General features: G+C 34.0%; 1 protein-coding gene across 2 annotated transcripts in view; it reads left to right on the forward strand.

Annotated features, from left to right (window-relative positions):
* FCHSD2 (FCH and double SH3 domains 2) overlaps nucleotides 1-16,411 on the forward strand; it is a 197,332-nt gene that overhangs the window by 54,631 nt on the left and 126,290 nt on the right. For both annotated transcript variants that reach the window (XM_072969249.1, XM_006203362.4), the window contains exon 4: nucleotides 9,608-9,684. In XM_072969249.1, the coding sequence (XP_072825350.1) occupies nucleotides 9,608-9,684 (77 nt within the window). The remainder of the gene's footprint in view (nucleotides 1-9,607; nucleotides 9,685-16,411) is intronic.

The following is a 16,411-nucleotide window of genomic DNA, read 5'->3' on the forward strand; positions in this document are numbered from 1 at the left end:
TAAATTAAACTATCTCACAAAACTATACACATTGAGCTTTAAAATGTCGCTGGGAATAATGTGAAAACTCACTGAAAATAATTCTAATAACATAAGCAAACACCAAAAAAAGAGTAGCAGAAACGACACTTCTTTTAAAACTGTTCATCAGCTTAATTATAATGTAAAAATGATGAGAGCCCAAACGGACCTGGAAAAAGTAAGCCAAAAATAACTTGTAATTACCTGGGAGACTATTTAATAATGGATTTATAACCACTTTCAAGAGGAACTTTAAACATGTAACTGTCTTGAAATATTAGTTATTGGTATATGATATATGAATCTAATAAATTGGAAAGACATTAAAAAAGTTAATTATTGCATATTTATCTCATCCCTTTAAAGTTGCATTTTTGTTATGTCTTATAATCTATATAATATATAAATAAAAATCATCTGGTTGTGATTTAAAACTATATATATGTATGTATACACACACATACACATTTTTTTAACTGATGGATTGTGCAGTCAGAAAAGTTCAAGGGTCTCTACTCTACATTGTATTAGTACATTTTGAAAGGTCTCATGCTGATTAAAAAATAAAAGTATTTCAATTTTGTAACCCTCCTCTCCTTTTAAGTTTATCTGAATACTAGTTACCTTCCCTTCTTTGTTTGAAAGAGTGTTCATCTTTCTAACCAATCTTTCATCTGTTTCATCTTGACCCTAACTCTTGCCTGCTATGTTGACCTTATTTTTATAACGTTATCCATTGTCTCTTGGTTTTCAGTCCCTCTTTTTAACACTGGCTACTTCTCTCTGCCTATGTTTTTCTTCCGTTTTTAAATTAAAATCTCTCCTTTAACATACCACTTATCAACCTTCTGCCTTCCTTTTATATATATTTTTTCCATTTGAAGATCTATATTCATTGAGCTTTTTGAGAACTGAAACCACATGAGAATCAGCTCTATTCTTTCCAGTGTCCAGTACAGTATGACATGGAGTAAATCTTTTCTAAATAATTATTTATTGAATGATGAACTTTTATCTCGTAAGTATAGCACAGTACTTGACACGAAGGCATAGTCCTTGCTCTGTAGAAAGCTAGGCTCTGTTAGGGAACTAAGAGGAGTCTGGAGATGAAGTCTAAGCTAATGGATTGCTTCCCTTTAGTAAGCGAGTCTTGAACTAGACTTTGAGAAAAGGGTAAGATTTGGAATAGAAGGATATTACAACTTGAAAGTGATTGTAGCTAAAAACAAGCAGAGTTTCTGGAATTATTTTGAGACTTAGGTAATATTGGAGAGAAGTAAAGAGGAATGCTTGGGATATGCTGCGTTGATACCACTGATAGAAGGCTGTAAATACTGGCTAGGTAGGGGTCATTAGAGACTCCAGCCCCCCCCATATATTTTTGTGCTGGAAAAAGAATACTGAAGTGGGAGTCATGTTATGATTTATATTGTGCATTAGCCCTGTTACTTAGTGAGAGATCTTGACTAAGTACCTAGTCTTCATCTGAGAAGGTTCAACTAGGTAAATCTCAATGACAGATTCTCAATCTTTAAGAATCAGTTATCAAAATTTCTTAGTATTGTATTTACTATTTTAGCTAGAAAACTATTTTTGCATGTAGCAGATGTGGAAAAACCTCAACTTGCTGATTCTTTTTGTTAGAATAATCCCTGTTTTGGGCATGGCTATTTCATATAAAAACATAAATTAATTTTCCTACTCTTCAGTATCAGGGGCTGGAAGAAGAAGGATATAGTCTGAATATCCTAGAGAACTGCCCTCTTCTTTTCATAAAGTCATCCAGTGTTTTGAGAGGAAGCCGTGTGTGTAACAAGTTTGTTAGCTTTTGTAGAATTACAGGTAAATTTAGGACTTTTATATTCAGAACCTAAGATCTAATTGACAAAGTAAGACAGGTATACATAAAAAGTTACAAAGTGTATACTGTCACTAGGGTTTTATCCAATTCATATGATTAATTGCCATCAGCCTGCCATAATCAGTAAGGGCACCAACTTTGTGGAAAAACATGAGAATTGAGATTGGAGTATCTAGAGAAGGTAGGAATATTGAGTGGATATAGAGAAGGGATATTTTTAAATCAATGGAAGCCTGCAATCAAAAATGCAAAGGTGAAAAATAATTGTGAATGAACACAATATGCCTGGACTCTAACTTCTAATAGGGTAGAAATGCACACAGTAATTATGATTGCCATTTATCAGGCACTTCTGTATTCCAGGCATTGGTCTAATCATTAGGTTTAGGGTTCCATCATTATGCCCGTTTTACAGAGAAAGCTAAAGCTCAGAGTGGTTAATAGTGCACTTAAGTGTCCTAATTTGTAAATGGTAGAGTGGGGCTTTGAACTCAGATTTGTTTGACTCCAAAGATCATGTGTAACCTGGTATAATATTGTACTAGTATAAAGGCTGTGAAGCCTTCTTGCTTCTTTTGGCTTTTTCTGTTTCCTATACTTTCTTTATTGTTTCCTACCTTTGACACATTTCAAAATTATGTTGGCTCTAACACGTTATTACTTTGGATTGTGTTATTTTGTGCCTTTCTAAATCTGCTCAATATTCAGCTCTGCTGGGAAGCCTGGAAATCAAAAGACCCATGTTTTATTACCAGTTCTGCTGCTGGTTCCCTTCAAGTACTGGCCAAGCTGGTCTGCTCTTAGTCATTAGTTTCTCCTTCCTCTTCTCCTTCCTATTCTCCTTCTCCTTCTCCCTCCTCCTCCTCCTCTTCCTCTCCTTCTCCCTCTTCCCCTTCTCCTTCTCCTCCCCTCCTCCCCCTCCTCCTCCTCCTTCTCCTTCTTCTTTCTCCTCCTTCTCCTCCTCCTCCTTCCTCCTCCTTTCTCCTCCTTCCTCCTCTTTTCTCCTTCCTCCTCCTCCTCCTTCCTCCTCCTCCTCCTTTCTCCTTCCTCTTCCTTCCTCCTCCTCCTCCTTTCTCCTTCTCCTTCTTCTTCTCCTTCTTTTGTAAGTTTCTTCTTAAAAGTCAAAAGTTTGTTTCAATATTTTACCATTCTCATTTTAGTAGTAACAACATTAATAAGAACCTGAACATTTCATCAGTGTTCAGTACTTAAAATAGCATCTGGCATGTGGTTGTGAATGCTCAGTAAAGATTTGTTTAATGAATGTAGGCATTGAGCACTTAATGTATGGCAGGCATTGGCCCCAGTGCTTTGTAAGCACTGACTCATTTACTTATATCAGCATCAGTTTGAAGAAGGTACTATTACTGCCTTTATTTTTGAGATAAGGAAATGGCAAGGCAAAGACAAGCTGTATAACTTGCCAAGGTCCAGGAATTAAACTCAAGCTTGTGTCTGTTCTCTTAACCAATGTACTAATGAGTCTCATTACTGGTTGTACATCAGAATCACCTCTGAAGCTTGTTAAGCTATCAGTATCTTAGCCCCACCTCTAGAGTCTCTGATTCAACATGTTGCATTTATTTTGTAGTACTTTAGCTGCCCTGTGGAGTGACCTATTTAAATTTGCTTTAAAAAATTCTGGTGGCACTCTGCACCAGAGGATTTTCAGTTATCTTATTGACAGATTGGCAGGCAGTCTTGGTTGTTTTGATTTTGTGTCCTTCTGTAATTTACTCTCTTTTGCTATTCAGAGGTTCTGTGTCACAATTTACTTGATGTTCAGTGAATGAAATACTCTGAGTCTGAGTACTGCCTTTGCTGTGTATTAGTTCTGTGTATCCAAACTAACACTCTTTGGTGGGTTTCCCCCCTCCAGTTAAAAAGTAGCATATTTTGTGTGACTGTGAGGTTAAATATGATGATGAACAAAGCTTACGATACAGAATCATTTGATAATGTTAGTTATTTCCAGAAATTTTATTTGTCATGTAACCATTACACATAGAAATAATGGAAACTTAATGAAACAATTTTAATATTAATAACATGTATATGGCATTTTTCTGAGTTGCTTTTTTCCTTTAAAGTTTTCTTTAACTTCGGCAGTATATGGTATATAGGATCAAAAGAGTTCAAGCTTACTTTGATTGACTTTGTCTTTACTGAGTTGCTAAATTTGCGGAGGCTTGGGATCTGTTCTATTGATATAGTTCCTAACTTGAGATATTTTCATGAGAGTGGGAACTTTGATCTTTATTTTATTATTACAAGCTCATCCTCTGATACTTGATTTTAACATTAGTAACAGTTTCTGGTGAGAAGTCATTTATGTTGTGCATTTAGCTGGAAATTGCTTCAGTGGGGACGAGTTATGTTTGTATCCTTGCATGCTCCCAGAATTGAATTAGACTGTCTAGCTTCATGTTTTAAAGTAGGTATAAAAATGCTTAGTCTTAAAAGGGTTTTTAAAAACTCAACTTTAACAAAACTGTATAAATGTAGTTAAAGAAAACTTTAGAAGGAAGAAAACAACTTTTTTTTTTTAAAAAAGCTTTCTGGAATTTTGATTTGGACTGCAATGAATGTATAGATGAAATTGGGAACAACTGACATCTTAACAGTGTGAACTCTTCTATTCCTTTAACATGAAATACCTGTCCATTTATTTAGATCTTCAGTTTTTTCTATCAGTGTTTTAAAGTTTTTCACATACAGTTTTTACATGTTTTGTTAGATTTATACCTGAGTACTTAATTTTCCCACCTATTATAATTTTTTTTAATTTCAAATTTTGATTGTTCATTACAGGTGCATAGGAGAACAATTGAGTTTTGTATGTTGACCTCATATCTTGCAGCCTTGATAGTTAAACTCAACTCAATTATTAGTTGTAGAAGGATTTTTTTTGTAGACTCTTTGGGGTTTTCTACATAACTAGTCATGCATCTGTGAATAAAAGTAGTTTTATTTCTTCCTGTCCAATCTGTATGCCTTCTGTTTCTTTTTCTTGCCTTACTGTACTCGGTGGGACTACCAATAGTGTCAAAAAATGACTGGTAAGAGAGGACATCCTTGCCTTATTCCCGATTTTAGGGGCAAAGCTTTCACTTTCCATTAGAAGTATGTTAACTGTAGGCTTTTTGTATATACCCTTTGTTCGGTTAAGGAAGTTTTTTTCTGCTTCTAGTTTCTTGAGAATTTTTATCATGAATCTGTGTTAAATTTCACCTGTTTTTTATTTTGTTTGGTCCTCAAATCAAATAGATCAATAAAAATTTCATTAGAACTTGGTTGTTCTTACATAATTAAATTTAAACAATATTAATCTTTATTTTTGATAAAAAGGCTAAAATATGTAAATATATGTTTAATATATAACATGAGATTAATGCCTCATTTCCTCATGAAATGAATAGAAAAGTAAAGGTAATTTATTATGTAATTTAAAATAATCTATTGATTATATTTTTAATTTAACTTCAGTTATGTACCATACAAAACAATGAGAAATATTTCATAACTTTTCTTAAGGGTGGGGGTGAATTCTCTATTAATTTAAGAATAGTAAAGACATTGTATAATTTATAATCATTGTATAATTTACATCAGTTTGAGAAGTATCCAAGTTATGCAGTGAACCTGTTAATTTTAAAAAGTCATTTGCATACTGTTTGGAATTTCATGACGAAAAGGTATACTATATGAATAACATGGTTTCCTATCATCTTGAAGTCTCATCTGAGGTCAAATCCTTAGTGAAATCTAAATACTAGTTTTTCTGTATGTTGGGGAGAAGAAATGGATACAGAATAACCTGTGAGAGCCATGGAGCACACTCCTGCTCTGCTTTCTGTGGTAAATGGGCAGAAGGTTAAGCTATCAGTCCATTTCCCAATGTCTGCTGAACAGGGACTTTCTTTGTGTTGCTTTACTTGTTAGAGCAATATAGCAAGTGTTATTGAGAGGTGAAACAAAGCAGATCTTACATCAGACACTGAAGGCTTTTTATAAAGTTGAAATGGGATATTATTGGATGTTCCAAACAGTACATTTTTATAAAAACTACTGCTTCAGAGTAGACTGTATTGGAAATCAAATCATCATTATATATCAGTGATACTCAGGTAAATAGAAATGTGTGTGTGTGTGTGTGTGTGTGTGTGTGTGTGTAGTGCACCAGTTTTAGAAAGTAATAATGCACTGGGAAGTGATTTTTTTTTTAACAACACACACAAAAATTACCAACCACAGGTTTATCTTCCTTAACTGCTTAGTTGGAGGTAGATTTTATTTTCTATACAAATAAATCTTTTATTCATAAAATACAGCTTTAAGCATAATGTAAAAGATAAACCAGTTAAGGGTAGGATACTTTCAGAAGCATGAATGTTATTTAGGACCTTTCTTAAAATGACCGTGGAGTATTTCTTGAGCATCCATGCAGATTAGATCTTGAACAGCTGCATGGAGCACCCAGAAGTCATGATTCCTTTCTCTGTGAACTAACTTGAATAAAGTCTTTCATCTAGAGATCTCACTGTTTGTCTATTTCATGAATCCCCCATCTCATCCCTGAAGGGCTCCATTCAGTTTAATACAGTTCAACATTGTGGTTTAGAGCTCTGGAAATTGCGGTTGTAACTTAGAATGCATAAAAGATAACAAGTTGAAGTGATTTCAGAAATTTTTAAAGAATTATATAAAATCTTCTTTAAAATGATTTTGGGAACAAAGATTTAGAATGATAACTATGGGTTCTAATTCAAACTTAACAACTTAACTAGTTATGTGATCTTAAGTATGTACGTTCTAAGTGTCCAGTTTCTCTGTAGTTATAACAAGGCCTAACAGAATTAAGAAAGAAGCATGTTGAGATGCTTGTTCATTTGTTTTATATAAATTTATAGTGTGATTCTGCCCTCTTAGTCCTTCTCATAATCTGAGGTTCATATTACATCCCATGTTCTGTATGAAGTGTTCTGCGACCACTTTAGCAGTGATTAAACTGAAAAAGTCACTATCATATTATTTGGAAGTAATTTACTAAGAAAATATCAGATGATCTTTTCCTCCTCTGGGTACTTATATCACAATTTGCCACTTGTTTGGCAGTAACCTACGTGTTGCCTCTCATTTTATGTTGCATCCTTCTTATTCCTATCTACATATTATGAGCTCTTTGAATTCAGAGATCTTGACTTATTTGAAGCTTCACAAAAATTAATATGTAGTGCCTTCTAAGTATGGATTAAACTTTTTTTTCATTGCTTTGGAGTATTCACACATACGTTCCCTTTCAATAATGGAGAAGGTAAAATTTGACTAGAATTTTACTAAGGAACTTATTTATTATATTAAAACTACCTGATCATAATCTTAGCAATCTGGTACTTTTTTTTTTCCTTTGAGTGTACAAAAATTAGGAATCAGAGAAATTTTGATCTAAGCATTTGTAACTCAGAATATCAAAAACACAAAAGGAGTTTTGGTATTATACATTAGAAATGGAATAATATAGGTGACATTTATTCATGCAATCAGTGAACATAATTGATACCAACTAAATACTAGGCTCTTAGCTATAGCCTGGAGATGCAGTAATTAAAAAAAAAAGACAAGATCCATACCTGATGGAGCTTATAGTCAGTAAATAGGCAAAATATATTTAAACCATACTGTAATAATGTATAAGGATTCTGAATAAGTAGAGTGGTGGATGAGAGAGGAGTTTGTTGGAGGGTAAGCTTCTTTGTATACAGTGGTTAGAGAAAGCCTCTTAGAGAAAGATACAAAGTAAGACTTACAGGATAATAAAGTGCCAAGATTATGGTCTCTAAATACCATGGTCTCTAAATACGGTTTCTCTCTGAAAGTAATCAGAATTCCTTGGAAAACTAGCTTACTGCAGATCTAGAATAAAAACTATAAAAGAAAAAAAAGAAATTATTAAAGTCTACTGGAGTCATGACATGGGAGCCAACTTGGAGGAACTCTCACTGACCACAGATGTAGCATTTGGAACATCAAAAGAATCGTGACTGCTATAGATTGAAACACATCCATTATTCAAAATATGTGAGTTCATAATGTTACTTTGAAAATTCATTGTTGACTTTTGGACTAAAACCACACAATCAAGTATTTATCTTGCTTTTCTTCTAAGGGCTGTACCTTAGGATTCCCAAATAGTTTAGATAGGATAATTCTTTAGAAAAAAATTCAAGCTGATAAATGCAGAAAGAATGATTAACTATTCTGTTTTAATGAAATGAAACCAAACACCTAGGCAATGAAACTTTTCACATTTTTCTTTATATACTTTTGAATATTTCATGTTAGGAAATTTAAAAATCAATTTAAAGAAAGGGCAGTACAAAAAGCAGATAGGAATGGGAATGGTGGGAAGATATTTTATACAAATAGGGAACAGTATGAAAAAGGTACAGAAGTGAAAAAAGTCCTGTACATAGTCAGGGAAGACTTAATTGTATTCCCTAAAGTATAAGGTGTATTAGTGGAAACATTATGGTTATGCAGTTGTATGTGAGTTTTTAGAATGCACAGGACCTGAAAATAGTGAAATGAAACTATTGCCAAGTTGAAAGGAAGTTGAGATTCCAAGGTGCTTCTCTATAGTTCTTGCTACCCTTTGGGCTCATTGAAATAATAGTAAACAGAAGTATTCAGTGATGGATTTAATTAAGCCAAATTGATTTGGCATTAGACCTTAGTAGAAAGGTACCAGGTATACAGTGCCACATTGATTTTACTTGGGCAATCTCTGCTTAAAGTAGACAAACAATTAATGTGATTGTTCTTCATCTCAGCATTTTATTTGCTCTTTTTAAAGTTACATGTATAGAGACAACTATCCCAAAGTTAACATCTTCTGATCCATTACATAGGAACCTGTTATAATGTCAGGGGACCACATATGTTTCCTTCTAAAAGTAGTGTGTTCTATATTGAGAGTGAGTAGTTTAACCTCTCTTGCCAGTGAAATAGCCTTTTCTGTTCAAATCCGGATACGCACTGTACCTATTATGGATAAATATTCTGTTTGTCCAGGTTCATCTTATGTGTATAACAAAAGTGAGTTTTTCTTTTGAAACTAATTTTTTCATTTTAAGCTACTTGTGCCACTGTATTATTTAAAAAGAAAAACATTTCATATTTGTCTTAAAAATTACTAGTGTAGAATAGCATGAAAGTTTGTTCATTAATTTTACAAGCCAGTGTGTATCTTTCTGCTCCAAATTAAATGTGTTGTTGTCTTTCTTGCTGTATGAGTTTGGCTCCTGGGATTCAGAAATGCAATATATGCCGCAGCAGAGGAATGGTGGGAACTTGAAATGTCAAACTGAGTAATGAGATCTCTCTGGAGGTGGACAGCTGTGTTCTCTGTGATATAACAAAGGTAGTTTGTTTTCATGGCTGCTCACATAGTTCGATGAAGTAAAAAGCATTTCAATTTTTTCATCTTTATACTCACCTTTTCTCCTAAAAATGGAGACAAGAAAAGACTGTGACAGTAATGAAACAAGTTATAGTGCTCTACCATTCATCATTGGTTCTTTATCTCTGAATTAAATTTACATATGAAAAGGTTGGATTTTCTAAATAATGTATTTTAAGGAAAAAGCATCCTTTATGGCACAATACTTATTTTATAATTTGTATTATATATTTTGTATACATATGTATGTGTATTTTTTTGAACAGGGTATCCAGAAGTTGGCTAGTCAGTATCTGAAGAGAGATTGGCCTGGAGTAAAAGCTGATGATCGGAATGATTACAGGTAACTTAATAAGTAGTTCTTGCCCATTTTCTTTAAAACTGGTTTCACTCAGAGCCATGTCACATATAGATAATGTAGACTCTGGTTTTTTTTAAAGAAAAATTGCTTCTTTATGGTTTCAGACATAATGTCAAAATTATCAATGTTAATGTTCTACAACATATGTAATCTTTATAAAATAGATCATTTTCATGCATCTTTAGCCAAGATTATACTTTGTTTAATTAATTAATACACACATAAGGAATTTCAGGAAGGTAGATGACAATGAACACAAATTATTTCCTCAGTGACCTATAGATAAAACACATTATTACAACAATACACCAACAAGAGTGTAATGGTCTACCATGATCATTGATTCTTTACTTCTGAAACAAATTCTAAATTTCAAAAGATAGGATTCTGTGAGCCTCAACTTTTATAATACTTTCTTTTGTAACTTAAAAAAGAAAAAAATCTGAGGATTTTTTTCAGTCCTATCTTACTCTGTTCAGGCTGCTATAACAAAATACAACAGACTGGGTGGCTTATAAATAAGAGAAATTTATGTCTCACAGTTCTTAAGGCTGGAAGTCCGAGACCAAGATATTAGCATGGTGAGTCTTCTGAGTCTGTCTTCTGAGATGCAGACTTTACAACTTTTGGCTGTGCCCTCATGTGGTAGAAGGGATTTGGAAGTTCTCTGGGGTCTGCTTTATAAGGGCACTATTCTGCCTTCACCGGCCCCGAAGCCTTACCTCCCTATTACCATCACCTTTGGGGAGTTAGGATTTCCACATATGAATTTGGGAGGAACACAAACATTCAGACCACAGCAAGTCATTTTTATGTAAATGTTTCTCAAAGTTCTCTCAGCTCTCTAGTGACTGACTGTTTTAAGTAATCTTATCTGCATTTCTGTCTTTAAATATTGCCTATAAACTAGTAATGATCTATGTTTTTATTAATTCCTCAGCTTGGGAATCAAAAAGTTAGCTGCCTCTAACTTTGACTCCTTCCCAGATCTCACCTTCTCTCAGGAATATTAAGTAGCTGCTTCTCTGCCTGTGCTCTCTCCCTTTTACAATACCACCAACCATCTGTATGTCTTTGTAAAATAGGCCTACTGTCACCCTTATACTTGAAAATCTCCTGTTGTTTTTCCTTGTCAAGAGAATGAAATTAAAAAAAAAAATTTTTTAATGATATCCAAAGCCAGGAAGAATCTTGACCCCAAATTACCTTTCTCTCCTCATCTCTGGCTATTTCTCCTTTGAAATTTTGTGCTTAGTTCCCCAACCCTTGGCACCTTAAGCAGCATTATACTTTCTGCTTGTTATCAGTCACTATATAAATTAATCTTAGATTATGAATTTAACTTAATCCCACTTTCTAGAGTCTTTTTGAGTTGTGGTTCTATATTCCAGACCTAGGGAAGGTCTGTGGTTTTATTTGTTAATTTTTCTTTTTACCTAAAAAATTATTTTAGATTCATGTGCAGTTTTTAGAATTAGTGCATAGAGCAATCTTATATTCTTCACCCAGTTCCCCCAGTGGTAATATCTTACATAACTATAGTACAGTATCACAACCAGTAAATTGTTATTGATAACAATTGACCAATTTAATTCAGAACTCACTTGTTTTACATGTATTACTTATGTGTATGTAGGTGTATGCATACGAAGTTCTATGATGTTTTATTGCGTGTATGTAGATTTGTGTGACCACCATCACAGTCAGAATAAATTTGTTGGTCTGTTTCTTTTTTTAAAATTTATTTTTATTGAAGTGTAGTTGATTTACAATATTGTGTTAGTTTTCAGTGTATAACAGAGTGATTCAGTTATGCAGATACTGATACTTTTTCAGATACTTTTCCCTTATATGTTATTACGAGATATTGAATATAGCTCTCTGTGCTATGCAGTAGGTCATTGTTGTTTATTTATTTTATATATACTAGTGTTTATATGTTAATCCCAAACTCCTGATTTATCCCTCCCCCTCACCCCTTTCCCCTTTGGTAACCATAATTTGTTTTCTATGTCTGAGAGTCTATTTCTGGCTTGTAAATAAGTTCATTTGTCTCAATTTTTTTTTAGATTCCACATATAAGTGATATCTTATGGTATTTGTCTTCCTCTGTTTGACTTAACTTCACTTAATATAATAATATCTAGGTCTATCAATGTTGCTACTAATGGCATTATTTCATTCTTTTTTATGGCTGAGTAGTATTTCATTGTGTGTATATTTATCACATCTTTCTTATCCATTCATCTGTTGATGGACATTGAAGTTGTTTCCATGTCTTGGCTATTGTAATTAGTGCTGCTATGAACCTTGTGGTACATGTATCTTTCTGAGTTAAGAATTTTCTCTGAATATATGCCCAGGAGTGGGATTACTGGATCATATGGTAACTCTATTTTTAGTTTTTTAAGGAACCTCTGTACTGTTCTCCATAGTGGCTGCACCAATTTATATTCACACCAACAGTTATAGGAGGGTTCCTTTTTCTCCACACCCTCTCCAGCACTTATTATTTGTAGACTTATTAATGATGGCCATCCTGACTGGTGTGAGGTGATACCTCATTATAGTTTTGATTTGCATTTCTCTAATAATTAGTGATACTGAGCATCTTTTTAGTATGCCTGTTGGCCATCTGTATGTCTTCTTTGGAGTAATGTCTGTTCAAGTCTAACACCCATTTTTGATTGGGTTGTTTTTTGTTGTTGTTGTTGATACTGGGCTTTGTGAGCTGTTTGTATATTTTCAGATTAATCCTGTATCAGTCTCATCATTTGCAAATATTTTTTTCCCATTCTGTAGATTGTCTTTTCATTTTGTTTGTGGTTTCCTTTGCTGTGCAAAAGCTTTTAAATTTAATTAGGTCCTATTTGCTTATTTTTGCTTTCATTTCCATTACTCTAGGAGACAAATCAAAAAAGAGATTGCTGCAGGCTATGTTAAAGCGTGTTTTGCCTGTGTTTTCCTCTAGGAATTTTAGAGTATCAGATCTTACATTTAGGTCTTTAATCCATTTTGAGTTTATTTTTGTATGTGGTATTAGAGAATGTTCTAATTTCATTCTTTGAAATGTAGCTGTCCAGTTTTCCCAGCACACTTATTGAAGAGACTGTCTTTTCTCCATTGTATATTCTTTCCTCCTTTGTCATAAATTGACCGTAAGTACTTTAGTCTATTTCTGGGCTTTCTCTCCTGTTCCATAGATCTGTATATCTGTTTTTGTGCCAGTACCATACTGTTTTGATTACTGTAGCTTTGTAGTATAGTTTGAAGTCAGAGTATGATTCCTCCCACTCTGTTCTTCTGTATCAAGATTATTTTGACTATTCTGGGTCTTTTGAGTTTCCATACAAATTTAAACATCCTTTGTTCCAGTTCTGTGTAAAATGCCATTGGTAATTTGATAGGAATTGCATTGAATCTGTAAATTGGCTTGGGTAGCATGGCCATTTTAACAATACTGATTCTTCCAGTCCAAGAACATGGTATACCTTTCCATCTGTTTGTGTTGTCTTCATTTTCTTTCATCAGTGTCTTACAGTTTTCAGAGTACAGGTCTTTTACCTCCCTATGTATGTTTATTTCTAGATATTTTATTCTTTTTGATGTAATGGTAAATGAGAATGTTTCCTTAATTTCATTTGCTGATACTTCATTGTTAGTGTCTAGAAATGCAAACGATTTCTATATACTAATTTTCTGTCCTGCAACTTTACCAAATTCATTGATGAGCTCTAGTAGTTTTCTGGTAGCCTTATTAGAATTTTCTATGTATAGTATCATGTCATCTGCAAACAGTGACAGTTTTACTTCTTTTCTAATTTGGATCACTTTTATTTCCTTTTCTTCTCTATTGCTATGGCTAAGACTTCCAAAACTATGTTGAATAAAAGTGGCGAGAGTGGGCATCCTTGTCTTATTTCTGATCTTAGAGGAAATGCTTTCAGTTTTTCATCACTGAGTATGATATAAACTGTGAATTTGTCATATATAGCCTTTATTATGTTGAAGTATGTTGCCTCTTTGCCCACTTTCTGCCAAGTTTTTTATTATAATTGGATGTTGAATGTTACCAAAAGCTTTTTCTGCATCTATTGAGATGATCATATGGTTTTTATTCTTCAATTTATTAATGTATCATACTGATTGATTTGCAGATATTGAAAAATCCTTGCATTCTTGGGACAAATCCCACTTGATCATGTTGTATGATCCTTTTAATATATTGTTGGAGTTGATTTGCTAGTATTTTATTGAGGATTTTTGCATCTGTGTTCATCAGTGGTATTGGCCTGCAATTTTTTTGCGTGTGTGATAACTTTGTCTGATTTTGGTATCAGGGTGATGGTGACCTCATAGAATGAGCTTGGAAGTGTTCCTTTCTCTGCAGTGTTTGGAATCATCTCAAAAGGATTGGTGTTAACTCTTCTCTAAAATGTTTGGTAGAATTATGAAAGCCACCTGGTTGTAGACTTTTGTTAGTTGGGAATTTTTTAATTACTGATTCAATTTCAGTACTAGTAATTGGTCTGTTCATATTTTCTATTTCTTCCTGGTTCAGTTTTGTAGATTGTGCCTTTCTACGAATTTGTCCATTTCTTCTAGGTTGTCCATTTTACTGGCGTATAGTTGCTCATAATAGTCTTTTATGGTCCTTTGTATTTCTGTGGTGTCAGTTATAACTTCTTTTTTGTTTCTGATTTTATTGATTTAGGCCCTCTCTTTTTTTCTTGATGAGTCTGGCTAAAGGTTCATGAATTTTGTTTATCTTTTCGAAGAACCAGCTTTTAGTTTCATTGCTCTTTTCTGGTTTTTTTTTTTTTTAAGCCCCTGTTTAATTTATTTCTGCTCTGATCTTTATGATTTCTTTCCTTCTACTAACTTTGGGTTTTGTTTGTTTTTCTTTCTCTGGTTGCTTTAGGCGTAAGGTTAAGTTGTTTTGAGATTTTTCTTATTTCCTGAGATAAGCGTGTATCACTATAAACTTCCCTCTTAGAACTGCTTTTACCGTGTCGCATGAGTTTTGGATCATTGTGTTTTCATTTTGATTTGTCTCTAGGTATTTTTTTTTTCTTCCGTATCCATTGGTTGTTTAGTAGTATGTTTAGCCTCCATATGTTTGTATTTTTTGCATTTTTTTCTTGTAGTTGAATCTTAATCTCATAGTGTTGTGGTCAGAAAAGATACTTAATATGATTGCAGTTTTCTGAAGTTTACTGAGGCTTGTTTTGTGGCCCAGCATGTGATATATCCTGGAGAACGTTTCATGTGTACTTAAGAATAATGTGTTTTCTGCTGCTTTGGGATGGAATCATCCAGATAGAAGATCAGTAAGGAAATACAGGCCTTAAATGATACACCATACCAGATGGACTAGTTAGACTGGGTACTATTGAGTGCCTACTGGCACTACCCAGACCCTGTTCTAGGTAGTGAGGATACACGAGTGAATAAAACAAAGCTTCTGCTGCATGGAGCCTTCTTTCTAGTGATAGAAGACAAGAAAATAGACATACGAGTAATTAAACATGTCAGTTGGTAATAAGGACAGTAAGCGTAGTGAAAAGAATACTGACCACCAAGAAGTGGTTGGCACTGCAAGGGCTGTACTGTATAGAGCGTAGAATGTGGGGAGATAAGAACAAAAACAAAGAGAGGTCATTTAGGCAATTACAGTAATTTAGACACAAGATAGTGGTGGCTGAAAGCAGGTAGTAGCTGTGGAAGAGATAGGCAGTAATCAGATTCCATTATATTTTTAAAGTCTAGTGAACCATATTACTTACTGGATCAGATGTGGGATGTGAGAGAAAAAGGAGGAATCAATGACTCTGGGGGTTTTGGCTTGAGCAATTGGAAGGTTTGAGTAACTGTCAATGAGATGAAATATATGATCAGAATTGATTTTAGGGAAATCAAGAATTTGGTTTTGAGCATGTTAGTTTTAAGTTGCCTACTAAATATCCAAGTTGGATAGGTTAGATAGGCAACCGAGGGGTTAGGGAAGATGTCTGAATTAAAAATTCAGGAATAGTCAGCATATTGACATTATTTAAAGCCAGGAGCCTGGATGAGTATGTCCAAAGAGTGAATGTGTAGTTACAGAAAAGAAGCTGACTGTGCAAACACTCCAGCATTCATGGGGCAATGAGATGGAGAGGAACCAGCAGAGGAGACTAAACTGTGGCTAGTGGGGTAGGAGGAGACCAAGAAGAGTGATGTCCTGGAAGCCAAGTGAAGAAAGCATTTCAAGAAGGATAAACTTGGTCAGTGCTCCTGACTAATTGAATAATAGGCCCCAAACCTGAATTTGACTATTGGGATTAGCTAAAGGGAGATTTTTGGTGGTTGCGACAAGTAATTTCAGAATGGTGAATGTTAAAGCCTTATTTGAATTGAATCAAGAGAGACCAGGAGGAGAGTAAGTGGAAACAGTAATTTTAGATGGTTCTTTCAATGAGTTTTGCTGTTAAAGGGAACAGACATTGGGGTGGTAGCTGGAAAGAAATGGAAGCTAGAAAGAAATGGAGGGTTGATGGAAGGTTTTTTTTAGATGGGAGATATTATTGCATATTTATATGCTCATGAGAATAACTCTGTAGAGATGGGAAAATTGATATTGTAGGAAAAAGCACAATTACTGAATTGCTATTCCTGAATGAGAGATTATATAGTATAGTATAAATGCCAAGGATTGGCCTTCAGAACA

Source organism: Vicugna pacos, chromosome 10 (assembly GCF_048564905.1).
Source record: "Vicugna pacos chromosome 10, VicPac4, whole genome shotgun sequence".
NCBI classification, from domain to species: domain Eukaryota; kingdom Metazoa; phylum Chordata; class Mammalia; order Artiodactyla; family Camelidae; genus Vicugna; species Vicugna pacos.